General features: G+C 39.6%; 1 protein-coding gene across 12 annotated transcripts in view; it reads right to left on the bottom strand.

Annotated features, from left to right (window-relative positions):
• Positions 1-26,985, bottom strand: part of MAPK12 (mitogen-activated protein kinase 12) — a 45,461-nt gene extending 18,476 nt beyond the window's left edge. For 10 of the 12 annotated variants that reach the window (XM_053942086.1, XM_053942088.1, XM_053942083.1 and 7 more), the window contains exons 1-8: positions 26,491-26,697; positions 25,681-25,810; positions 16,041-16,099; positions 14,602-14,713; positions 5,604-5,633; positions 3,922-3,969; positions 874-988; positions 181-252 (exon numbers count right to left, since the gene is read on the bottom strand). In XM_053942086.1, the coding sequence (XP_053798061.1) occupies positions 181-252; positions 874-988; positions 3,922-3,969; positions 5,604-5,633; positions 14,602-14,713; positions 16,041-16,099; positions 25,681-25,810; positions 26,491-26,606 (682 nt within the window). In that variant the 5' untranslated portion in view covers positions 26,607-26,697. Of the gene's footprint in view, positions 1-180; positions 253-873; positions 989-3,921; positions 3,970-5,603; positions 5,634-14,601; positions 14,714-16,040; positions 16,100-25,680; positions 25,811-26,490; positions 26,698-26,772 lie in introns of those variants that run through there. The other 2 variants (XM_053942095.1, XM_053942084.1) reach the window with 2 other exon arrangements.
• Positions 26,986-27,751: the final 766 nt, after the last annotated feature.

Genomic DNA, 27,751 nt, shown 5'->3' with positions numbered 1-27,751 from the left:
TTTAATTGGCAGGTGTGCAAAAGTGGTACAGATATGAAATAACTATTTAATGAGAAAGTTGCAAGCAATTTTACTATTAATTTCAATTTATACTCATCCATTTTTGAACAGACTTACTGTATCACATAACAACCTCTCATAATTTTCTTACATCAGTATCATACATTCACTGAAGGATACGATCATTTCCCTTGAACAGAGGTCTCCCTGTTATCATCTCAGCCATTATACAGCCCACAGACCAGATGTCAACTGAAAAAAAGACCAAGAGGCACATTAACTTGTCTGTTTAAATGTGCATAAAGTTTAGTTAAAAACATATTTTAAATAAGTATAAAAATTACCTTTATAGTCTGTTACAAAATAAATGTGTGCCTTGCCAAGTATGATGATCAGCACAGGTAAAACTACCAGACTTTCTAATGAGCAAACTGGAGATAATCTCATAATATGCAGAATGAGTTTCTTAGTAACAGGCACATAGGAAGTAAATTTTCAATACTTTCAAAAACTTCCATAGTGTTATTTGAGTTCCCTCCATTTGCCATTTCTCCCTGTCTGTTCAAATAAAAATCAGCACACCTTTACAGGAACACAAGAAGAAAGACCAGACTGTCATGTCTGTATAATTTTAATAATTTTTTTCCAATCACCTTGGCACTTTCTATTACTCTCAGAAAACATATATAAAAAAAAAACCACACTCACCACCACATGATTACCTGCAATTTATCTACAAGGAAATGTTGCATAATTATATTGTCATTTCTACCTCCAATTTCTTGTTCATTTCAGAAACAAAGTCTAGTTTATATATCACCTGATCCAGTGAATGCTTTAGCTCTGTTAAGATACTTTGGATGAGACACCCACCTGTCTGAGTATAATGCATCCAATTAAGTATGACCTCTGGGGCTCTGTACCACCTTGTAACCACATAGCCAGTCATCTCACTGTCTGTATGCCTTGCCAATCCAAAATCCAGGATCTGTAGTGGAAGCAAAAAGCACATTCAGATCAGATAGCTTTCTATCTAGTTCATAAAGTTCTTTACAACCGTAGGGGAAAAAAAAACTGGAACAATCTGCAGAGATTAGTTTATTTTTGTATCTTTTTCTCACTGAAGTGTCTTGTTCTCATTTTAAAAATCAGGACAGAGGTAGCACAGAGATTTGAGTAACTTTTTTTCAAGTCACATACTTCTATGGCACCATCAAAAGCTGTAAGACCAGTAAAGAAAATAATTAATTATTCACTCATTAATTAAAGAGATAGTGGACACATTTAATGCAAAAATTCCCTGACCACAGAATCACCACTGTATCAAGTTACAGCTAAAAGAACAGTACCCATTTTAGTAAGCATCCATTGCTCTCATATCCCAGATGGCACAACTATTCAAGAGTGTGTGCTGATAATATTAAGAAGAAAGAAGGTTCTGCTATTTTTACTTTCTGAATAATGTATACAAGTGAAGACTTCCTCTATGTCAGACTGAAAACTGGCAACAAGAGTAGGGAATTACCATGACTTAGTCCCATCAAGTCTTCTCCAACCTCCAGCATCAACTACAGAAAAACCTTTTGTAAAAAATGCAAGATCCATGCATTTTTTTAAAGTGCTATGAACAATTCAGCTTATTTCTAAGATTCTCAGATATTTCTCTCTAGATATAGCAATGTGTACAGCAGCAAGATTAAAAATGAACATTATGGTCTTCTCTCAACTTCTATATCTGCCTTAAGAAGGCCCACCTGTATGGACCATCAAAAGGTACACCAAACAGCAAGAAAATTCCATTCCTGGAACAACAATTAGTTTGTATTTATTGGAAAGTTCATGTTTCTAAAAAGAACTGGGAGGTGTGGGTAAGTAAGTTCTATTGAAGAGAAATCATGGTCACACACAGGTAGCTAAACATGAAGCTTTGTATGAGTGGCCATAGTTTGTCATGTGAATCACACTGCACATGTTTATTGATAGGTCAGGGATTTTAATAGGGACACCTGAGCATTCCTATACCAAGAATCATGTTTTTGTAATGCTCTCTGCAATTAAGCATTCTAAAATACTTCAGGACAGTTTCATCATTTCCTGGCACTAACAAAAAGGAAAACTATATTTTCATTCACAAATCAAGACTACAAAATGTTATGGCTTATCTTTAATGTCATACTGGAAATATAATTTCTATGTTTTCCTCATAACTGCTGATTACCAATCAATTTAAAAACAGGAATAGAATGCAAAGGGAGATATTTTTCTTCATACCAATTAAATGGCTGATTCTTTGGATACTGAAGAATTACTAGATGCAAAATTTTTGTATATCTAATTTTTGTATAAACCTTTATATATGGCTTTTATTGTACATATTCAGCACACATTATGTTTTCCCAGTAAGACAGCAGGGAGAGTGGAAGAAAGAAAGAAAAAAAAAAGTAACAGGTCAAATCCAGATGTGTTACAGTCTATTCTATCACAGTCTTCTAGGCATTTTATCTACCAAGGCTTGTGACATGTAGAACTGGAAACAGCTAAAATATAATTTGGTTTTGTAGATTTGTAGAAGTAGAAAACGACAGCAAGAATTTTTGTGTATTATGCTTTAACCTCATGGTTTATTTTCATTTACATTTCATCAAGCTAAGGGAACAAATGTATCCTATTTGTACTTAATATCAACATGGTACCATTTCAACATCTTCATATAAAACTTTTATTCTCACACTCTGATCTTCAACTTTTCAGCTGGAACTTCCACAATTTTCAGAGCATGTGTGAAAATCCTTTCTATAATTTGTGAATTAGGAAAGAATGACCCAGTTTCCCTCAGCTCCTTAAGGATAGGTCTCCTTTGACTCAGCAAACTTAATTTTCCTAAATTGCTTCAGTAACTAACAAAAATAACTTGTAACTTTGAGACTACAGAAAGGGCAGTGATTTCCCCTCATACACCCTCCACTGTCACTTTTCTGATACCTATGTAGGATTTGAGAGCATCAGATAAGGGAAAAATGAGCATCAGAAAGCTCATTGTGAAAATACTGATAGCTAATTAATTACCCATTCAAAGAATTGTTCCAACTTGCTTACAGTGTCATCATCACTGGAGCTGATGCAAGGGAAGCTGCTGAGTGCACAGACATGGGGGAAAATGGTTGTGGCAATGTGATCCTGTGCCTGCATAAACTGACTTTGAGAGTGTGCAGAAAAAGATTTGTTAAGTAAATAGATACAGATCAGGAGACACCTGGCCTGCATCTCAAAATATAATTGTACAGCTGGGGGTGAGGGGGAAGACATCCATATGCAACTGTTTTTTTCTAGACACTCTTCTTTTCCCAGCACCTTGGGATCCACTCACCATTTGTCCACTTACAAGCCAGGAGAAGTCAATGGCATTTTGTGTTAGATAGGAAAACATTAAAATTACAGGATGCTGAAACATTCGGGTCAGTCTCCAAAGACCAAAATTTGTATTACAATGGCTATGTGCAAGTATATAGTTTGCATGTCGCATGCTAAAAACCACTTTTGTAGTGCTTTGCAACACCTTTTATTTTATTCAATTAAGTGTGTTCTTCACAATCTTTGATCTTCTGTATCTCCCAGCTTGCAGAATTAGACTTTTTCTATTTATTTAAAGTTAAAATTCTCACATAACCAAATCACTCCCATCAATTCTTATGTCTCTTTTAGGGACAAAAGCTTGGCCATAAGATCTGATGTGTCCTTACACACCAGGACACAAAAGTCCCCATTCAAATTCCCTGTTGTTTTGTGAGGATGTACAGGCCAATCATGATTCAAGAGCAAAAGCCTGGCCCAACACTGAAACCAGCCAGCATGTCCACAGCTGCTGCACCTGTTGTCTTCTGTCTTCTAACACATCTGTTTTTTCAAATAAACATACCTTACCTTCAGTTCACAGTCTTCATTTACTGCCAGATTTCCAGGCTTTAGATCCTGCAACCAGATTTTAAATGAATGTTTTGGATTTTTTTATTTTACAGCAAGACAATAAAGTACTTCTTTGCTGTCTTTCTTTCTTTCTGGTTTTATAGTTTTTATGTAACTATTTTGAACAGCAAAAATATCAGGTAAAATGATATCATAACACAAACAAGGATGCAAACTTGCACGTTTGGCTTTTTTTCAGTATATTTTCCCCCAAAGAGAATTTTTTTTTTCTGCTATAAGTCAGGAAAATATAGTGAAGGAATTCATTAATTTTTCTATGAGAGGGGTTTGGACATAAATTTGTTGCATTTAATACAAACACCACAAGGTTTAACAATTCACATATATAGTTCTGAACATGTTGCATATCAAAATATGCATTATAAAGGTTCCTTACTCTGACAGACTTAGAAGGAGTACTGAAAGAATCAAACAAGATTTTACACAAAACCCTATGCTCTCTTCTGTGGAAAAATCAATCTCCTAAGAAAGTCAACACAACTGCAACATGAAAGAAGTATTCCCTTAAGTCTCTTAAGCCACCTTAGAGACTTCTAATGATCTTCCACAGTTGTAAAGTTTAGCAAAGGAAAGACTGCTGGCAAGGACTAAGATGATACTGCAACATCAGTGACTCAGACATACATAATTAGATATACACTTTCCTTCAGCTTTTTCAAACCTTTGTTTGATACATTTTAGCACAAGGTCTTTAGAAATATTTTCTCTCTGAACTTTTTAACAGGGATCCACCTGTTTTATCCAAAGAACTTTTAAGATCAGAGGGGCCTTGGAGAAAAACAATTTGATGCAAAAAATCATAATGAAACCAAGAAGCTCAAGGGTCTTCAAGAGAGACCTTAGAAGAAAACTAAGCAACAGTAAGTTTAGACCATGATCCCAGCAGTTGCAAAAATAAGAATATAAATATCTTACATTATTTTGTCAGTTGTGTAGTTTGCATGTCCAGCTTAAACTACTGTACAATGTGCATTTTCTGTGGTGCTGAAACTTTATTAAAAATTGACAATTTCTACTGTTCTAATGCAGTTTTGGAGGAAGATATACTGCTTGGTACCACAAAGGCATCATTCAGAACTCCTTCTTCACAATGCAGAAGTGATTTTAAGTGGACTTTATACAGAGAAGGGATTAAAAAAAGAAACAAATGCTTAATTTCTCTCAGAAAAAAAATCAAGGTTCTTAAGTATTTATAATTTTGGACAATTTTTTTTTCAGTTTCTACAGTTACCCCAAAACCTTGAACACTAATAAAATGTTCAAAGAAACCTAAACATTGTTTTTAAAAGTTTCATCTTAATTAAAAACAAACAAACAAAAAAAATCCCAACTCTTATCTATCTCAATTTAGACACTATCTGCTCCTGTGGAGACTTACAACTCAATTTCACAAAGTAATCTAGGAACCCCAAATCTAGGCTGTATTCAGTGCAACTTGAGTGGCCAGCTTACACTGACATAGCCAAGCCACCATTTGTTCCCATTGAAGAAGAAATCAAAGGCAGCAACAAACTGAGAAAACCTATTAACAGAATTTCAGGCATATTTATAAGCATGCTTATACATAAACATCACTCACATTATCAAAATATAAACAACTTTCATGTTTTTCCACTTACCCTGTGAATTATGCCTGATGAGTGAATATACTGTAAAAAGAGAAGGCATTTTTTTAGTCAAGGTCCTGAGTTTAAAAGTAGCCTGGAGTAGAAGAGAAAGTACTTTTTCATGGTGCTAAAGTAAACCGAAATTAGAAATGTTTATTTATTGCACAGAAGATCCCTTTAGCTATGGTTTTAATGTTCAGATAATTATACGAGCATTTTGTTGTTTCCCTTCCCTAATAATGAGAAACCACCAAATCAGCTTGAATACTGCAACTGATATATATATATCTTAGAGTGAAACATGCTATTTTATACATCAGAAATGCTCTCCTGCAATAGGTATCTCTGGTGTGCCATTATAGTTTAGATTAATATGCTTCAGCAGCACTGGCTTTTAAGAGATTATTAAGACTGGGATGAAGGCCAGTCAATGTCTTATCTGAGAATTCTTGCTACATGCTTCAGTATTTCCTCGATGGAAAATGGAATGGTCAAGTTGAAAGACATTCTCTTTACTTGAATATTTTCATCACCCATTCAGTGACCTGTTTAAAGGCTCACAAAAGCCAAACCAGCAAACTGAACACCGAGGACTAGTTCTTTTGGGATGACACCTGATAAAATACAGATATTCGAACCCATGACTGCCACCAAGTGCTCCCCACTGAGGTATGCAGCTTCTCTCACCAGCTGAATGACACCTTAGAAGAGACTATTTTCATCACAGTCAATAAAGGGAACTTCTAGTAACTTGTTCAGATATAGGCATGTCTTGCAAAGACTGAAATGCAGAAAGTTGTTCTGAACTGAGGACATGGTTTCCAAGAGCAACTGAGGACATGGTTTCCAAGAGCAGCCTGGGATGTGCTAGTCCCTTCAGGGGTGGAGAACTGATCTGAAACCCCCACAGAGCATACTAGTGATGCTAAGAAACACGAGAACAATAAAAGCTTTTAAATAAAAAGACTTGAGAAAAAATGATTAAGATGCAAATCCTCCAGCTTCACCTGAAGAATTTCCATTTTATTTCATTCTGAAGAATGGGACAAGTGATGACAGAGTCACTGGGAACTAGCTGGCAGAGCCAGAGAAGATCAACCAGGAATAGTCAGCATAACGTCACAGAAATGCACAGAAGAAAGGAGCTTTGCAGGATAATTGCAAATCAGCCACAGCAATGACCATTCTCCCCAGCAGCCCTCAAGATGGGCAATTAATCTCACAAATGCAACAGTCCCTCTGCAAAAGGGTCCTCATAATCCAGCTGATGAGAAACACCAAGACAAAGAAAGCAAAACTACAGAACAAAAACCAACTTCTTCAGACAGAACCAATGTGCCTTTCAGACTTAGATTTCTGAACTTAAAACAAAATCCATGCAATCTAAGCAGCACAAGATCTGCACTTAGGGTGCCAAGCTTTTAAAGCAGTGACTGAAAAAATCTCTGACAGTTAGTCCTCTCCTACACCTGACCAGCCATACCAGATGTGGTCTCATAGATTCTGAAAATTCAGAAAGTGGGGGGGGGGGTGGGGGAAGCCCCCACTTTCTTTGACCCTGTGCCTACCTGATTGGTAACCAATCCAGCCCAGGCTGTGGCAGGGCTCTGCTGCTGCACAGTCACACTGCTGTCAGCTGACTGCTGACAGCCCAGGCCTGTTCTGGCATCTGCAGTGGACCAGTTCTTGCTGCAGATTACTTGCAGATTGGGCAAGTTTTAACATCACCCATAGGAAATGCCAAAGCCCTTCATAGGATTTCCTGGGGCTGACACAAGACATTGCAGGTACACGGCTGCTTCATAGAACGTTTGCTGTAAAACCACTACAGCAAATACAAAACTACAAAATGTTTTATCTGTCATGGATGTGCATGAAGTGAATTGGGACAGGAGGAGGAAAAAGTTTGTCAATTGTACATGGAGACCATATGCACTTTAAAAAATAAAATAACAAACCCAAACCAGGAATGTAACTGTAAATAGCTAAACTCCCCAATAAATTAAGAAAAATATGTTCTCTGTCATTGCTATCTTGATCAAGGATATCACAATATCTACTTGCATTCTAAATTATTGCAGTATCTTCTAACTGAAGCCTCTTGATTTTCCAGAACAGATTCTTAAAAGTATTCTATAGTTGGTTTGTACTGCTAAGACTGTACCCAGTAAGGAAATAGCTGGCAGACCCATTCATTTGGCACCTAAGAATGTGGAATGTAGAAATAGGAGTTAAAAGGTCTGCACCTTCACAGTTTCAGTTAAAGTAAATCACCTGTTTTGGGGGAAGAGTATGGTTTTGCTGTCATTCTCAACCCACTGAAGATTTTATGAGTGTTCATAGCACCAAAATCATGTTAACACTGGGGAAAGCTCCTATGTTTTCTGAACACTCCTCTTAACATAACACTACTGAGATTACACGAAATAGCAGTTATTCCTGATTGTAATGCACACATCAGCCTTTCTGTAAGCTGAAATACTGGTGCTGTGCTGCAATGTTTCTTAACAATAGCAGTATTTTTAAACTGCATTTCATAATCTCCTGGCAGGTAGTAACACTGGAACTGTGCCAGTCTTCATTCAGGTTTTCCATTTCTGTTCAATAGCCTTCTGAAATGGGATCCTGTTCTTACTGGTTCTCCTCTTTAAATTACCCATCTATTGACAGATTTTTCATTCTTAAAATTGCAAACTATTCAGAACAGAGTAGACACAACCTTCACAATGTTTCTACCACTTCACCTGAACCATATTTGATTCAAGAACCCAGTTAACACAAGTGCCTTGGAGGACAGGAGCTCTTTGTATTATCCTAAAGACAATTTTGATAGCATGCATAAATCCTGGAATGCAAGCTTCAGATCGTGCTAGAAAATCCAACAATCATCTAAATTTTAAGCATTCTTTTCTTTCTATGCAATCTCTACACAAAATAAAAAGTTAATCAAAAGGGAATTAGCAAATACTCCGGAGAATGTGTTCTAGGCAACATGCAAAATGAAAATGGAAAGTATCTTGGCGGGGAAGTAAAAACTGAAGAGGAAATGAGTCAGAGGCGGAAGGGAAAGCAGAGAAACAGAAAAAAATCCAGCATAAATGTGAACAAAAGGCAGTAAATACAAATGAGAAAAGGAGAGAACTAGAGTAGTATATCTTACCATAAACATGGCAAAAGAAGCTTAAACAGGTGTTTGTATGGCCCAAGAGCTGTCTGTCCCTTCTTAAACACTATGAATAGAGGACTGACAGCCACCTCCCCCCTCTACGAACAGGAGCCCAGCTGGCATTCCTGCAGAACAGGGACCAAGACTGAAAACTCCAGTCTCCTTCCACCTACATATACAGATATTTATGTTTAGCTTGCCTTCTGTACTTTGAGAATACACAGCTTTTCTGTCAAACAATAACAAAAAAAAAAAGCCCTTCCAAGATGCAAGCTCACATGTAAGTAAAATTTAATGCCAGACTAAGACCTGACTAGGCAACAGGCAAAGGAGAGGCACATCATTGTTTTTAAGTGGTGTCATATCACACTGAATTCTGATAAATTACAAGGCTCACCAAAGAAAGAAAATTAATATTTCATTCTCTGTAGAAAAAAGACAGTAAAATGATAAGGACAAAAAAAAAAAAAAAAAAAAAACCAAAAAAAACCCAAAAAACCAACAAACACAAAAAACCAAAACAATACAAACCAAACCTGTACAGACTTGCAGAGCAAAGGCTGAAGATACAAATCCTGCAACTGGGGGGCTTAGCAAAAACCTCCCTTATCCCTTCACAGTACATCAGTCATGCAGAGTTTTCCCTTAAAGGCATTTAACTGTCACATGTAAACAGGACGTTACAGTAGCATATGCAATGTGACAAAAATGATGAACAGCCTTCTTGCCTTTGACCAGACATAAATACAGATAATTCTTATATATACATAAAGTTCTTATATACTTTACAAAGGACAAATGCATATTGCACACTACATCTTTAAGACCAAAAACCCCTCTCAGAATAGACTCCATCAAAGTTAAAAGGTGAAAAACAGTCATCATACAAAGGAGAGGCTAAACTTGAGAAGCTGAATGAGTTTTACCACAAATATCTACAGTGGCATACTCTCCCTTCCCAGGTGTTGTAAGCATTTTTCCCTTAAAATGTCTCTACTGAGTGTAACTAAGTGTATGTTTGTTTCCCATGCCCCGGCAAATAAAGCAATCCAAGTAAACACAGATGGGCTGTCTTTAACCCAGATACAGTAGACCTTAAAAAGTACAAGATTTTAATTAAAAACTTGGCTAGCCCTTTCTTAAACAGCTAATTTACTGATATCTGTAAAAGAATAAACAAATTACTGACTCATTTTCTTTCTTGTCTGCATGTTAGCAACACTGCTTTCATGTTTCCTTCCACAGACATTTCCTTGCACAGACAGGGCTACAAAATGTGCCTCAAACACTGGACCATTCCTATTTCATAAAAATATTTTCAGCTAGGTGTGTACTTCTGGCTGAAATTGTTCAATGAGAATCCAAAATTTAGTGGAACAGTATACAGTAAAGACTGTTCTCCAGAGTTTTCTGTGTAATAAGAAATGATGACACAATCTAGTAGCTAAATAATATTTTATTTCCTGCTGGTAATTTTGAGGTTAGTACAGTTTTATTCTCAAAAACATGGGGTAAGAAACTATTTAAGTAACCCACTTCTTACAGAAGATCTACCACAGCTGGTAGCTGGTAGCCATGTAACTGCTTTTATTTTTATGTTCCTCCCACAGGAGACAGTCCTTCATGAACTCTTTCAGCATGTGTTCTTTACACAGGATGCAGTCCTTCAGGAGTGGACTGCTTCAATGTGGGTTCCCCAAGGACCACAGGTCTTGCCACAAAACCTGCCAGGAGCCTGCTCGAGCACTGGCTCTCTGTGGGCTGCAGCCTCATTTAGGCCACATCCCTGGGCCCCAGCATGGGGTCCTCCATGGCTGCTGTGTGGATATCTGCTCTGTCATGGTCCTCCATGGGTTGCAGAGGAGCAATCTGTGCCACCATGGTCTCATGGCCTGCAGGGAAATCTCTACACCAGCACCTCCTGAGCACCTGAAGCATCTTCTCCCCCTCTATCCTCACTGACCCTGGTGCCTGCGGGCTGCGTCACATTTTCTCACTCCTCTCTCACAGCTGCTGCCAACATTTTTATATCCCTCCTTAAATGTATTACCACAGACATGCCATGAATATTGCTGATGGGATCAGCTTTAGCCAGCAGCAGGTGTGCTTTGCAGCAGGCTGGAACCTTGTTCAACATGGAGGCATTTCCTGGTGTCTTCTCACAGCAGCCACCCCTGCAACCTTCACTAACAAACAAACCTTGCCACAAACCTGCCCAATATATCCTCATAAATTCCTGGTGTTTTCTTCCCATGTATGTCAACCACACACAGTTGCTCCATTTGTCTTCCACATTTACTCATCCAACAGACTTCAGCATCAACCTTTGGGGCCACAAGTTCTGCTCTGTCGGCCTCTGTTATATAGTGTATGTCACCAAGACCAAAATATGTTTCTAAGCCATTTCACCTTAATTAAATTAATTATTCATCCTTTCCACTACACTCAACCTAAGCTAATTATTTACAGTTCACATATTGCTTGCCTGTAAAGTCAGCACAAATGTTGTTTTTCATCCCTGGTGGATAACATACCTCTCCCAGAAACCTGCTTCCCAGACAATTACCTGCAACTTAAACAGACCACTCCATTTACACAGTCCTTAAGACAACACTTATTAGGACATGGCTTTGTGACTAGGGAACTAATTACAAAACTAAAATTGTACGTCCACATTCAGAATCCAGATTAGAGGTGAATTTCCTCCAATTTAAATAAAACCAATTTCCCCAAACCTGGCTTTAGTTTACCTGACTTTAGTTCCTGCATATTTAAAATGGGAATTGCAGCACTTAAATGCACAACTGTAGAACACAAAAGACATGTACAATGTACGTGTACATTACTTAGCACATGTAAAAGGCTATGTGAACAAAAATCTACTAAAATAAGAACACAAAATCCAGGGTAGGGTCAAAGAGAAATCAATGATGCAGGACTCAACAAGAAAATGTATTTATTATGTTTTGTGATGGGAGTAAAACAATTTACTTGCCCTTCTGTATCTGTTAAGTGCTGAGGGAAAACAGAATCGTGGTTATGCTGTTCCTGATGTTCTAGTCCAGGCACAGCATGTTGTCTTGCTATTGAATTATTTTTTAATAGTGTTTGGCAATGCAAATATAGATTTGGATGAATCCGCATGCTGATGAAGTGCTAGATATTCCTGTATCAAAATCAGGTCTGTATTTCCATGGCACAAGCACACACCTACACTGACTTCACTTATCTGTACAAGCAGAGAGGAAATTTCTGCCCATACATTGTGTGTTTACAGGACCGTAAAACTGAAACTGTACAGTGCCAGCAGCAGCCAAGGAATGACACTCAGTTTAAGACAGTGCCACTCCATAGCTTCCGTATGTGTCTCCAGAACAGCAAAGAGAATTAAACAGCCTTTTCTGCAGGAGAGCCTGGATAAAGCCTGCAGATCTAGGTCAAGATTTTTCTTCTCTTGGAATTGTGTCACCAAAAGAAAAAAGTAGTATACCCAAAAAGTAAACACAGTAATTTAAGAACTGTAGCACTAATATAGACCAAGAATCATTTTCACATCACATTAAAATAGGCTATAGACAAAAACAGGGAGTTTAAGGAATATCTTCTTTTTGTGTTGTAAGACCATGAACTTCAATATACACAGTCCAGTTTTTAAAAGACAAACAGCAGAAAAAAGGAGTAGCAAAAATAAACAGTATTTAGCAAAAGATGAGGAAGAAAAACATGTGAAGTATATGATAGCTAATACATTTATAATCATTCTTGTGAGAGTCAATAAAATTCAAGATTATGTTTTTATGTCATTTGCTATAGCTGTAAGCTCTGCAGTCCACAGAAATACAGTATCTAAGAGACAAAACAGAGATGAATATAAACATTATCTCTGAGAAGGAATGGAGGATTAACAGTCAGGCTTATTATGTGAAAAGAAAAATAAAATCATGAACAAGACCAACTACTAACTTACACATGTCATTTGGTTATACTTTTTATTTAAGAAAATGGTATCTCAAAATCATTATTCTTCCCAAGACTTACTGGAAGAGCTACAAGATGAAGCTTTCCTACACAGTTCAAAACTAGACAAATCTGCATGGTCCGTTACAGTCTTCTATGGATGTTTTCCTAATTTCACTGTGTAAAACATCAGCACACAATAAAGAGACACTAGTTAAGTCGAGATCAAGAAAAGGTGATGGGAGGCAAGAACTCCTAGGGAAACCAAAACATAAAAAAGCATACATGAGGTGGAAGCAGAGTCAGGTCACCCCGCAGGAATGTGGAGATACTGCTAAAGTGTGCAGAGATGGAATTTGGAAAGGCAAAGCCCTCTTGTCCTGAATCTGGTAAGAGACACAAAGGTCAACATGAAGGGCTTGCTACATGCAAACTAGGAGTAAAAACAAAACTAGGGAAAGCACAGGTAATTGCACCAGGGGCATGAAAAAGCCAAGGTACTCAATGCCTTCTTTTCATCCATCTTGGTGATATTTGCCATATCATAGGTCCCTGAAACTGCTGGAGAAGTCTGGAGCAAGGAAGACTTAACCCTCAATGGAGGAGGATAAGGAATATCTGAACAAACACAAATTTAATATTTAAACAAACAGCCTGATGGGATGCACTCAAATTCTAAGAGAAGTTGGCCAATGTCATCAGGAGTTCACTTAATAGTATGTGCAAGGTTATGGTGATCAGGAGATGTCCCTTATGATTGCAAGAGAGCAAATATTGCTCATGTCTTCAAAAGGATATTGGAGAAGAGGATCAAGGAAGGCCAGTCAGCCACATGTCACTCTCTGGGAATGTGATAAGCAAGTAATTCTAGAAACCATTTCCAAAAACTACAAGGACAAATAACTGATTGGCAGTAGTCAACATGGATTTACAGAAGAAAATCATGCTTGATAGTCTGTTAGCCTTCTATGATAAGACAACTGGACTGGTGGATGACAGGAGGACAGACAGTGTTGTTTACCTTGTCTCTTGCAATGCTTTTGAAACTCTCATAACACCCTGAGAGACAGTGGAAATAGGAGTTAGATTAATGGACAGTGACTGGGCTGCCAAGATCAAAGTTGAGTGAACTGCCTTGATCAAACAGTTGTGGTCAGTGGCAGGAAGTCCAGCTGGAGGCCCATCACCAGCAGTGTCCGCCTTAGGGTTAGTACTGAAGTCAGTTCTGTTTAACATTTTCATTACTGACCTGGATGATGGGACAGAGGGCTCTCTCATCAACTCAACAAATGAAAAAGAACTGACAGTAATGTTGACACACCAGATGATTGTGCTGCCATTTAGTGAGACCTGCACAGGCTAAGGAAATGGGCTGACAGGAACCCACCAAAGTTCAACAAAATCCTGGGAGGGAATAATGCCATGCACCAGACAAGGCTGGAGATTGACCACCTTGGCAGAAAAGGACCTGTGCCCTTGCACCAAAGACAACCAAAAGCCTCATGCATTAGGCAGAGGATCCAGTACCTTGAAGATGATCCTTCCCCTTTTCTCAGCTCTGGTGAAACACACCTAGCTGTGCTCAGCTATGGTCTTCCCAGTTAAACAAGAGACACTGAAGCAAAGCCAGTGAAGCTTAATGATGATGACTATGAGACTGGAGCATCTGATGTAAGACAAGAAACTGAGCAAGCCAGGACCTTTTAGCTGTAAAAATATACTTTATATAATAAATTAATACAATTATTTTAATTTAATATATAATTTTTATTATACTAGGTGAGATAAATTTTATTCTGCTATTAATTTACAAGTACTTACAGTTCTCCATATCAGTTTACTACTAAAAAAGACTGTGAAATAAAAATAGTAGTAGAACTGGCAAACCTTTAAGCCTTTCAACATCTGATATACCAGGAACTGGATTCTATCTTCAGTTAATTTCTCATGCTTCATTATTTTACTCAAGTCTGTTCCCATAAATGGCATGACAAGGTAGCTTAAAACAAAACAAAACAAAAAAAAAGAGAAAGAAAACCCAACAGATTAACTTGATTAACTTTGTCATGTAAATTTAAACATAACTGTATGTTATAGTTCAATTACAATATTAAATTATAGATCATTCAATTTACCAAACAATTCCTTCATTATCCTCCTACCCTCCAAGCCTATCTGTTTTCATCTGATTGTCTTAAAGAGGTATTGCTCAGTAATGTCATTGATTATGGAAATTTGCTAGTTATCAGAACTAGCTTAGAAAGAAACTAACCAAAAGCCTCATGATATTTCAAAGACAGCTACACAAATACATGCAAGGCAGATACGGATACATGCAAGGCAATGTATCTCACAGTCATGACCACCTCATTGAAAAAAATCTGGAAATTACCACCTCACTAGCAAAATCTGGAGGATGATTTTAGGGTCTCATTTAAAACCCAGTGCCTCAATGCTCATCATGTACATGTGCATTCTATTACATATGCTGTGTAAAATGCTAGCACAATAGACAGTATGGACAACATTCCTTTTGGCTCAACAATCAATATGAGCACATGCTCCATGTTTTCTGTACTTCATTTTCTACATTTTTTCTGTCAGATAGCTTTCTTTGTTAACATATAAATACAGAAGGTTGCTCAGGAAACATAGATATACTAGATGAAATCCAGAACAGTTCTACTAACACAGGAAACCTACATTATGCCCAAAAGGATTTCTGGGCACTGTTTCTCTAGCAACTCTAATTCACCACAATTGTAGCAGTAAACAAATGAAACAGCAGACATGTTAAACATCTTGTGTTTGAGAAGCCACCAAAAGGTCAGGGAGATGTGGTAGAAACAATCTGTATCAGGTGCTGTTTGGACCACTGACTGGGAAAACAATCACAAGGCACAACAGACCACAATGCAAATAAACACAAAAAAAATCAGCAGCACCAGCACTTTTTAATTGATCCTCGAATTTGGATGGATCCCACTGAGATATGCCACATAGTATGGTAACTTTGAGCCTACTTGATTGGGTTAAGAATTGTCCTACCATTTGAGCAACCTGGGCCTTAGGGTAAGAAATCAGTATTTGTAGGGTGGATTAGGGAATTCACTAAACTACCATTTATTTAGGGCTGAAAGACAGGAAACTGGTTCTAATAACAATCTGAGAACTGCAGCCCACCAAAGCTGCATGTAAGAGTTATATTAAGATGAAACTCAGAAAAAATAGTCCATGAAGCAACAATTTTGAAATTCTCTATTTAAAAAGCAACAACCTTTCATCCTGCACAAGCAACAATGCTCTGCTCCAAAAAACAAACTTACAAGTCATTGAACTTCTCCAGTGTTATATCTGGTGTGAACACATCTAAAATTCCAATGACCTAAAAGAAAAAAAAAAAAATAATGGATGATTTGACACAATAAAGCCTAAATCATCTAGTAAGTGAAAAAAATATAATCCAAAACATATTGAGACATTACCTATAGGCATAGACAGCAGAAAGAATACCTAAAGTAGTGCCAGGATTTGCTATGTGTTAAATTTTACAACTCAGATTGCAGTTTTACCCCGTGACAAAAAAAATATAAGTACCTGCTGGAACTAAAAATTCAGAAACTAACCATTTTATGTAAGAGGAGACAGTATTTTACACTTTAACTACTGACGTGTTGAAAATAAAGCAGTATAATACGAAGCACTTGCTAGTGCTTTCCACCTAGCTGGGCCTGCTGCTTATCAATGAAGTGCACTTTAAACATCTTCTAATTTCAGTAACAGGGTAATTTAGGTACATAGACTACAATAGCTTCTTGGAAGTACAAAGAAGAAACCAGAATGAAACTGTTTTTATTGAGAACAAATTAGCAAGAACTTTATAGGATTTACTATGGCTTATACCTCAGGTTCTCCAAAGTTTTTTTTGTCAAACAAAAGCATTCTATCACTGGACAGAGAAATAATAATCTAGTAAAATGCATTTTCCATCACAGCTTTTCCTATTAGTATGGGTTTTGGGAGAACTATACATACTGACTGGGTGCATTACACTAAATACCAATGCTTCTTTCAAGACTACTGAACACCAGAAAATTAAATACACAGAACTCAACGCTCAAAAAGAAGTAGCTGGAGTGCTCTAAAGCCAGATTTTAGTTTAGATGCTGCATAATCCAGGCAGTGCCTAAATAACACAGGCTTTTAGAGCTGCTTCTTTTCTACCTCTGCTGCTAATTCATGACCATTTCTGTCTGTTCAGAGGAAGTCTCCCAAAGTCTCCCAAACACCTCAGAGTGCTCGTGGTGTTTCCCAGGTGCAGGCTGCTATGTCACAGAATCACAAAATATTCTGAGCTGGAAGGGACCCACACGGATCATCAAGTACAACTCTTATGTGAATGGCCTGTATGGGGATTGAACTCACAACTTTGCTGTTCTTAGCAACATGAGGCTGTGCAGGACTTTGCCAGGAGCAAGCTAAAAGACTAATAAGCTTTATAACCTTGTTCAACCCTATCTTTGTGGCCATACAGACATTAGATCAAACATCAAGAACTGTCATCCAAATCAGATATATTTAAAAAAAAAAAGTGAAAATAAAGAGAAGCACAAGCATAAATGGAGGGGGGAAATATAAGGACACCTTCCTTTATTTAAAGCTTTAAATGCCCAACCATGATGAAATCCTTATTGCACGTATTTTTAGTCTTCCCACATTAAGGGCATACTATTATGGTTAGACTGGATATTACCAAAATGTCAAAATGATGAAGATAGAAAAAATAATAAAGATGAAGGCAGAAAATTACAACTCCCTTTCTCTGTAGCCACATATATCTTTGAAAAAAAGTCACTAATATTTATATGAAACTGTTATATGAAACTAATTAAAGAAGAAAAACTACTATAAAACAATAATTAAACCCACAGAGGATGTGGTAATTATTTGAAGTGTTACCTCTAGTGCTAATATTACAATAAGAATTTTCTTTTTTATGAGTTTAACATAAGGTTTTCCTTTTCTTTGTGGAGGTAGTGGGAGAAGGGAGGAGGACAGGATTACAAAGACATATTTTGCAACAGTAGAGCATAACACAGCTCTACAGGCATTTCCTAAGGCAGTGTGTGTATGCAAACACACACACAGAGCATACACAGCCAGAAAAATTGTGTGCTCTCTTCAGATGTACATATATGAAGAAGGAAGTTAACATTTTAGCAGTTATTTAATATGCATCTTCTCTTATCAAGCCCCACTTTCTCAAGTCTTGCTTGTTCTCCTTAAGCAGGTATTTCCATGCCCTTGTACACCTAAGCAAGAACCATAAGAAAATAAATCCCATCACATCTGAATGTAGCAGTGAAAGACACTGGGACACCACAATGAAAAGAAGGGACACAGCAGAGAATGAAATAATGTGGCTGCTCTATCACATGCATCACTGCACCAAGGCATTATCAGGCAGCCCTTGTGATACACAGGAGCACAAAGAGCATGTTTCCATACAGAACATACCAGCCCCAAAACACACTAATGAAGTTCACTAACATTCTAATGTGTATCCATTCAAGTTCACAGAGTTCCTGGTACTTACTTAATGCTGCCTGACGTACATCACTGCTGAGGTAAGGCTGCAAACTTACAGAGACAAACCTATCATTGCTGCAAATCCTCTACAGTGAATGAAGCCACCAAGACCAATGCTCAGCTTCTAAAGAAGGGAATTTTAAATAATGAACCAGAAAACTCTTTAAATATGCTAAGGATTTCACAATAGTTCTCTTACAAACCAGGTTTTCTAAAAATCCTGAAATCCACGTTACTGTCCAAAATCTTTATTTAATAGTTGTGGTTTGGGATTATTTTCCTGTACTGGAGCAGTCATTCATATTTCCATTTAGGCCAGAGATTTTTGCAGCTATATTAAGCACAAGGAAATATGGGATAAAATAAACCCTCTGAAGAAGATACAACTCCAGCCACTTGTTCAGGAAAAAGGAAAGAAACAGACAAAGTGTAGTCAACTCCCTCCTTTATAATATGATGGAAAATCCTGTTTCTGTTTGAAACCTCTAAATTAAAGACAGAATTTGTAAAGAACTTTATGATGTTCCAGCACTAAAGTAAGCCACCATAAATAATCACAAGAATAATTAATTTTTCCATAGTGTTGACTATATGAAATGCAATAAAGATACCTGTGAAACCTTCTATAAATATATTTTTGGTGTTAATCAGCACAATTATTGACACTATCAGAGATGGAAGCCCAGCTGATGAATGAACCCAGTACACTCTGCAATGGCAATGAAAAATATCTGTGGAAATCAGCAGCAGTGCTGCCTTTTCAGGGTCTTATTTTTACCCCGACAAACCCTGCCAAGAGGCAATTTTTCAAATAAATAAGCCCACAAAGAATGCATCTACTGTACATTTGACTGAAAAATAACCTGGATATCCTCAGCCTGCACTGAAGTACTTTAATAGCTTTTATCTCAAGGATAGGGTGTAATACTGCGTCACTTCCATAGAACTAAAGATTGGTTTGGGTTGGAAGGGACCTTTCAGGCTCATGTAGTTCTAAACCCTACCATGGGCAGGGATGCCTTCCACTAGACCAGGTTGCCCAAAGCCCCATTCAACCCAGCCTTGGACACTTTCAGGGATGAAGAATCCACATCTTCTTTGAACAACCTGTGCCAGTGCCTCATGACCCTCACAGTAAAGAATTTCTTCCTTATATCCAATCTAAATCTACCCTCTTTCAGTTCAAACTATTTTCCCTTGTCCTGTCATTACACATGCTTGTAAAAAGTTCCTCTCCAGCTCCCTTGCAGCCCTCTTTGCATACTGGAAGGCTGCTCTAAGGTCTTCTCCAGAGACTTCTCTTCTCCAGGCAGAAAAACTCCAACCCTCCCAGCCTGCCTTCCTAAATGAGATGCTCCATCTTCCTGAAGTGCAAACCCACAAAAATACCCATCTACTGGTCTAACTTGTTTTCCACAGGTATGCTTTCACCCCAATATATTTACTCTGAAGCCAGTGGGGAGTGGGAAGCAGCATCTCCAGCCTTTCTTAACCCTACTGTGTGTCCCCAGACCACACTCACCAACTTTACTATTGTTAACAAATAAATAACTCGTTCACATTGGTACAGTGGTTTCTGCCCTTCCCTTCTCAGCTGCCTTCTTTTCCTAACGCTATTCCAACGGCACAGCACAATGGTGAATAGCTCCTTGCCTCTGCTCTCCCCTGTACTTTGATGTACTGGATTACTTCTTTTCAAGGACTGACCCATTTCATTTCTGTAAAAGACAGTTTCTGATGTAAGCAGCAGTACATCAAGAAAAGACCTGAACCTAGTATAAATTAATAATATATGTTATGTGTCTCATTCAGTAAGTGCTGCTTTCTCTTGCAGATGTTATGCATGAAAACACAGTGAAGTTGAGTGGCTTCAGCATCCAGGCTAAACATGCAAGTAACATTTCTTAAGAGAGAGCCTTGCTGAACTACATATTATGTCACATTAAATTTTCTGCAGGATTAACTTCATGTTCCTGTGCTGTTCTCATCATGGGCACCTGCATCCTTTTATTACACTAAAAATTCTCAATCTTTTAAAAATTTTTACTATTTATGCCAAGACTTGTACCACAGTCACTTCTCTTCCTCACAGAAATGAAGGATGCCTGCAAGACCTCCTTTTCTTTTCTCCTACCAATCAGTACACTGGCACTCACAAGCCATACCCTTGAGCATTATCACACTCTTCCTTCAAAGGATTCATATGCAACACTGGACAGATTCAAATCCTGCAGACAGACTCATCTTCATCTCTAGATTGGATGGCAATCAAAAGAGAAAGTTTGGGTCTAGTGCTGCATTTCTTATTTTCATTTCATGGAATAAGCTCATCAGCCTGCTTTACCAATACCCAAGGCTGGGTGTGAATAAATGGCTATCAGCTGAAGCCCAGCCTACATAAAGCACCTATTAATCAAGTTAGGAAAATAGGCAGAAAGACAACAGATATCCCTATGGTGATTTATTGACTATTGAGTACCAAAATAAAATTAATCCAGTGTCCTGTCAGTTCCCTAGATGTGCTAACCTTTCAGCCTGCAGAAAGGCAGACAAGAGTGTTTCTCCCTTACAAATTTTTGACAGCAATGAACTGTCCAGTTATAACTTTCATAAGGTTTTTGCTTTCATAAGGACCAATAACGAGATTTGTTATTTCCAGACAGGAAATATATGCCCTTTGCTGGCATATATGTACCCAAAGAATGTGAGCTTTTAGCTGGTGCAATCCTGCAGGACTTGCTGCAGGAAACCTCTTCTAACAGTGAGCACTCTCATCCATTAAGGCATCACTCATCTACAACTCCCTTGTTGGTCTAATTTTGTACACTGCAGACATTGTTGCTTTCCACTGCTCATGTCAGGCTAGACAAACTGCAAAAGGTGACAGATTTAAGATTCTTCTCAAGCAAGAACATAGTGTGACTAACTATTTTCTCTGGAACTAATTCCTTCCCTGTTTGACACTCTGTAGGTGAAAATAAAAAGCTCAACATTTTTTAAAATAAAAAATAAAACAGAATTCAAAAGCAGCCAACCTAAAAGTGGATTATCCTCAGAAACATAATTGTAGACAGAGAGATAATTTGGTGTCTACTGGATATCCAATTCCTTCCAAAGGGAGAAAAAAAGCTACATGCTTCTCATAATGCAAAACACACACTGGTCTTCAGATGTGCGAATACACCAGAGAATAATTTCCACCCTGAGCAATGAATGAGAGCATAATATAGAGTGCCTTTAAACAAATACTGCAATGGCCTCTTACATACAGAGTTTCCAGGAAGGGAAAACATCTGTAAAATATTAACTGACCCAAGAAATGTTTAATGGGCATTTGTCAGAAATTTTACGCCAGAAACACATTCAGACTTTAAGTGATAGAACTGCATCAGAATTCCCATGGGTGCCTATATGTACACATAGGTACATACATATGTACAAATGCCAATTTTGATAAAATCCACACTCTGTTCTGACACGAGCCACCAGCATAAGCCATTACTCTTCTCTTCCTCTCTCCAGTGCAAACTCCCCTTGCCAGCTATTCTGCACTCCTGCTTGAAAACTTCTCTTAACAAACTGGAGGTGAGGAGAGCACCAGGTCTGGACCACTGCAAACAACTGTGCACTTGTTTCAACAAAAGTGGTATCAAGGTATCACAATCCAAACATGTAAGAAAATCCAAGTTATCTGCCAAAAGAAACTAAAGGTTCTACACCTCCACTTACTAGTCTGGGTTTCGCTCTGCATACACAGACATCTCCATTAACTGCAGAAGAATACACAAATATAGAGCTATGCAAATGTTTGAGAGCTAAAGCCAGGACCTAAGCTGGCATGCTGGCCATATTTTCACTGCTTTTGGTTTTAAGCCAGAGCCATAATAGGTAAATTTTAAAGGTCCTCATTTCAAATGAACTCAAAATGGACAGAAACACAGAACAGATGCAGCACTACTGAAAAATATTTCCTAAAGGTAAAAAGAGTGTTCCTCCGTACAAGATTCAGCAGATGTAAAAGAAATAATCAAGAGTTGCTAAGGCTGTAATGGCATACAAACTAGCATGATTAAATGAAGGAGAAAAACAACCCCAAAAAGAGCTTTCTTCATTCTGCCTTAGCTGTGTTTATTCCTCATTTCCATACCATGCCCTTCCATATGCCAGCTATTTATGCAGCTACAGAGTGATCCAGCAGCTTATCCCACTGGAAACAAATTTTTCTTTTTGGCAAAGTCTTAGGAACTGATCTGTGTTAGACTGCTTCTTTAGTAGTAGAAACAGCTTACGAAGTTTGGGAAACATCCTGTGCCCTCTCAAATTAAAAGGCCTACCAAAAAAAAAAAAAAAAAAAAAAAAAGCATACCAGTGACATTAAAGACTGATTTACCTTTCACAGACAAGTCTCATCCCCTTCACACACAGCCTCCGTCCCTTGGCCCTCAATACTCCTTTGGATTTGTTTGCAAAGGGCTGATGAGAAGTCCCATGTGATCACGTCTGCATGGTTTACACAGGAACATTCCTCACTACATGGTCTCTATAGAAATATGCCTCACTTTACTTGAGAGACTTTACGGAGAGCAAAGGTCTAATAAAAGATGGTGCAACCAGCTACCTCCTCTTGAAAATGCCTAAATAGACAAGCAAATTGACCTGTGACTTAGCTTCCCTACAAAGTAAAATAAAAATCCAATAAAATTCAGTAGAATTACTCCTGTATTTGCTTTTACAGGACTTCTGGTCATCCTACAACTGGTCTGCATAAAAAAGATGAGCATATTCCTCAAAGGGGATATAATGGAGGTCATCTAGGGTATTAAGCAGTAGTTTTCCTCCATTTTTCTTCACTGACATGCTGATGAATTATATCACTGAAACACAGGTTTAATGGTATCTTCTGCTATCTTAATGGAGGATCAGAGCTGCTATTTTTAACAATGTGTAAGACCATTACAATTTCTTCCATCCTTCTGAATACAGCATAAGGTTAAATGAACTGTGATAATGTATTGCTGCATGCTTAACACAAGAATTCCCTGAAAGCTACAAGGGGCAGAAATGATCCATTGAGAGGTAATCATAGTCAAACAAATAAAATATCACACTTTCCATAAAAGCCAACATCAAATTCCTCATGGTTACAGAAGTAATTTTGAAATAAAAACAAGTAAGTAGAGTGAATTGGATGCAATTTTAACTATCATATAAACAGAAGAAAGTCTTTTCTGTGAGGGTGGTGACACCCTGAAACAGGTTGCCCAGAGAAGTTGTGGATATCCTATCCCTGAAAGTGTTCAAGGTCAGACTGGATAGGGTTCTGAGCAACCTGGTTTAGTGAAAGATGTGCCTGTCCACAGTAGAAGGGTTGGAATGAGATGATCTTTCATATCCTTTTCAATGCAAGCCATTCTGTGTTTCTATGAAATATGCAAAAAGAAGCACTTTGACAGAATGGTCATTGGGCTGAAAATCGTGATGAGAAGCAATATTGCCATTCTGATTTAATTTTGGATGGTGGAGCAGCTAAAGGAGTACCCTTGAGATCATCTCAGGAACTGAAAATCCTGAAAGGCATTGCTGCTGCTTCTAATTCACCATGGCCAACACGACTGACAAAAGGGAGTGAGGCTGGGGTGGCAGATAGGAATTGTCTTGATGACTGTACTGCCATGTCAGTCTCATCACAAATGGGTAGAACAGTTAGTTCCTGCCTCCAATCCCTGCAGGACCATTTATTCAGTCTTTGTTCTCTAATGAGTAGATGATTTTAACAATTCACATTAAAACCTTTCCTTAGTACATAAACCTGTTCTTTCTGTGGCCCAAAGTGTTTCCTAAGATTGTAAATCATTCCCTTCCTTCAGATATATTGATTTGTAGCTCGTACAGATTGTGCTCAGGTTCCCAGTGAGCATTTTCTTCTGGACTCTTTAATTACCAATTAAGCCCACAGTGGAGTTCTAGAGAATTATTCCATAGGGCATACACTGTACAAAACCTGCTAGCAGTGGAAAATGCTACCCAACAGATTATTCTGGGAAATGGAAGAAAAATAATCTCAAAATTCTGGACACAGTTAGGAGCTTGGCAACTGCGTGGGCTGCTCTGCTCCCAAATGTTCAGTAAAGAAAATGCTGAGAGTATTAAAAGCCCATACACAGAAGTTTCCTGCAAACATTAACTCTTAAACATATGCAGCAGTGGTTATGAGACAGTTACTTTGAAGTAATCAGATAAAAATATTTAAACAAGTAGACAGTTTCTTAAGCCTACAAAAAGCTCTTCTGCCTTCTGGACTGTCAGGATAGCCCACAAGTTATTCCTCAAATGAACCTAGTTGGTACTCACAATATTAGTATTACAATGTTAAATGGCAATGACTAGTTATTGTTACTACCATTTTCTCTCATCCTCACTTTTGATCTCTCAGTTTTTTGTGAAGGCACTCTGAATGGCGATATTCTCTAATCTTCCACATCAATTAACATTTAAAACTATGTTCTTATGCATAATTTTAACAAGTCCTTCCAAACGATAAGGTTTTTTTATCCTATATGCATTCTTCATGAATAGCACTTAAAAATACTATGGTAGCCCTCCATGCCCACACTGGGACTCTTCTCACCTGGAATCCATGCTTTGAGACTCCATAACAACTGTTTTTGCACAAACTTCTTCTTTATTTTTTTCCTAAACTCCTAAGCACTTTTGGGACCATGAATCTTTCTCTCAATCACACTTTCAACACTTCTTTCTACAGCTGTTCTTTCATGTTACATGGAAATTATGTGCAGAGTTCTATTACCTATTCTCTGCTTCACAGTAAAGCAATTTGTTTAGTCATTTGTGGACTTTTCCTGTTTCCCATTAATATCAGCCTGAAAGGTTCAAATGCTTCATGAATGATAAAAAGGGAGAAAATAAAAAGAAATAAAAAAGGAGAAAAATGCTAACCCCTCCTCAAAGATATGCATGTGTGCATCTTCACGCAAGCTCAGGGGAACAAAAAAAAAAAAAAAAAAAGAAAAAAAAAAGAAAAAAAGATGCTGGCACCTAAGACCCACAGACCTGCGCTCTGTATTCTCCTGCAACTCATGGGAATGTAGTAATGGAGACTGTAATTTCTAGTCTTTAATCTCTCTCACTAGCACTGAGGTCCTAACCTTCCCCACCCAATTTTTCCTACGTGGAAATTAAGTGGTGTTTCCCACAGGATATTCTAGTTTGTGTGAACTGATGTTTGTAGGACAGACAGACAAAAAAACAGGCTGAAAGTGTCCAGAATTCCATTCAGCTACACATCTGCCTTGTCCAAATATGCATATTTTCTTTGATTTAGAGTGCCTAAGCTTTTGAGCTAATGACTCAACTCACGTTTTCATGCTTCATGTGTTTCAGGAGACGCAGCTCTCGGTAAGCTCGTTTGGCAAAGAGTTCAGACTGAAACGGGCGGTACAATTTCTTAATAGCCACTTTGGTACCACTTCTTCCATCGACGGCTGAGCTTTAAGGGAAAAGAAAGAGTTCGATGAGCAAGGACCGGAGCCAGTCTGCAAACCCCAGCAAACGCGGCCAGCACCGGGCAGCGGCTGCACCCTGCCCCATGCTGCCGGGCCCTGGGCCCGCAGCCGCCCGTGCTAGAGGGGAGATCACGTCCCCAGAGCATCTCTGCCAGCAGCCATCTCATTTCGTTCATTTAAAAGCCTGCAAGACACTGTGATGAAGTGTAGACAATTATCAAAAGCTTTAAAGAGGGACATCTGCGGAGTGGGGAAAAATCCCCAAACGAAAAATAAGACAAAAAGAATCTCACTAAACACACAAACCCACCACCAACGCAGAGCCAAACCGAGGGGCCCGCCTCAAGCGCAAAAACACCTCGGGCTTCAGAGACCCTGCCGCTCCGGGGTGCCGCTGGGGCAGCGCTCCGCGCTCTGCTCCCTCGGGGACGGAACACCCGAGGGTCGGCTCCCCGCGGCGGAAGAGCCCGGCCCGGGGCGGCCAGGTGAGCAGCGGGGCCGCCCCTCTGCACCGGGCGGGGCCAGCCCGGGTCCGGACAACAACCGGGAAAAGTTGGCAGGGAGTAACACGCCAGAGGGCCGGCCCCGGCAGCATCCCCCGGGCCGGGACAGAGGCCGCCGCCCCCGCTGCCCGCCTCCGGGCTGCCCCCACAGCCCCGCTCACCACACGGCTCCGTAGGCGCCGGACCCCACCGGCTGCAGGTCCCGGTAGCGGTCCCGCACTTCCCAGAGGGTCTTGGTGATCTCCTGCCGGTAGAAGCCATTCTTGGGGGAGGACATGGCGCTGCCGACCCCCGCCGGCACGCGCCGACAAAGAGCCCGGGCCGGGGGAGCGGGAGCGGCCGGCGCCGCCGAGCCGGGCTGCGCCGAGGGGCCGGGCCTGAGCGAGCGGCGCCGCCCGCCCCGCCCAGCCCCGCCGGCAGCACCGCCCGCCGCCGCGGCTCACCCGGGGCACCGGCACTGGGATCCGGGCCGGCCCGGCACCGCCCTGCCTCCCCTCTAGCCCGGCAGCCTGGGGCTGCGCTCCGCCGAGGCCGGGGCGCGAAGGGCGCGGTGTCCCGGTGGCGGCGGTGCGTGCCCGCACAGGGAGGCAGGTGCCGAGGCTCTCGCTGTCCGTGCGAGTCCTTGCAGTGCGGACTAAACCCCTCCCGGCCGTCTCTTCCCCGCCACGGGGCCCCCCTCACGCGGGGTCCGTTTTGCGTTTGTGCTCAGGTTCCGGTGAGATGCCATCGGCTGCTGCATCGAAGTGTTAAAAAGTACGAGAGGCAGTTGTCCTACCTGCAGTTGGTAGGGCTGGGAGTCCAAAACGGAGCTTTTGGATGGCTTCTGCCCTGAGACGAACAGCTGGAGTCCCCAGATCATCCCAGGGTGAGACCACAAGTTACAACAATATTTCATATAGTTAAATAAAAAACAGCCCACACTTGGTTCAGGGTGCTCAGAGCAAGTGGTCCAGTGCATGGAAGAAGTGAACTGGAATGGAACTGTTGCAGCAGCGGCTTGAAATGATTGCAGCGCTGGTGTATGGACAAGAGCAACCTTCTCAGTAGGTCTATAGTAAATAGGTCTGGGCCAGCAACACATGTAAGGCAAAAACGTGGTTTAAAATACGTTTTATGTGTTCTCTGTGTGAATATGATTAAAATTCTTGTCCTTCAGGGTCTGGTAAAGCCTTTGTTTTGTTTGACTTCACCCCTGAGCAATGTTGCTGAGGTTAGATAATTTCAGATTTGCTGTCACTAGAATTCAATTTGTGGTTTAGCTCTAAAGGGGCAATCTGGACAAGTTTCATGGCCATTTTGGTAGCTGCCAGCGGCCCAGCCCTTTTGGTGCCTGACTACCAAATGTGGAAGAGCTGCCCTGCCCTTGCTCCTCCCGGGGTACAGGAAGAGCACAGCCTTACAGCTGCCAAGTGTTCAAGTGCT

Source organism: Vidua chalybeata, chromosome 5, assembly GCF_026979565.1.
Source record: "Vidua chalybeata isolate OUT-0048 chromosome 5, bVidCha1 merged haplotype, whole genome shotgun sequence".
NCBI classification, from domain to species: domain Eukaryota; kingdom Metazoa; phylum Chordata; class Aves; order Passeriformes; family Viduidae; genus Vidua; species Vidua chalybeata.
The sequence above is the reverse complement of the archived record's forward strand: the minus strand, read 5'-3'. Positions and strand labels throughout refer to the sequence as shown.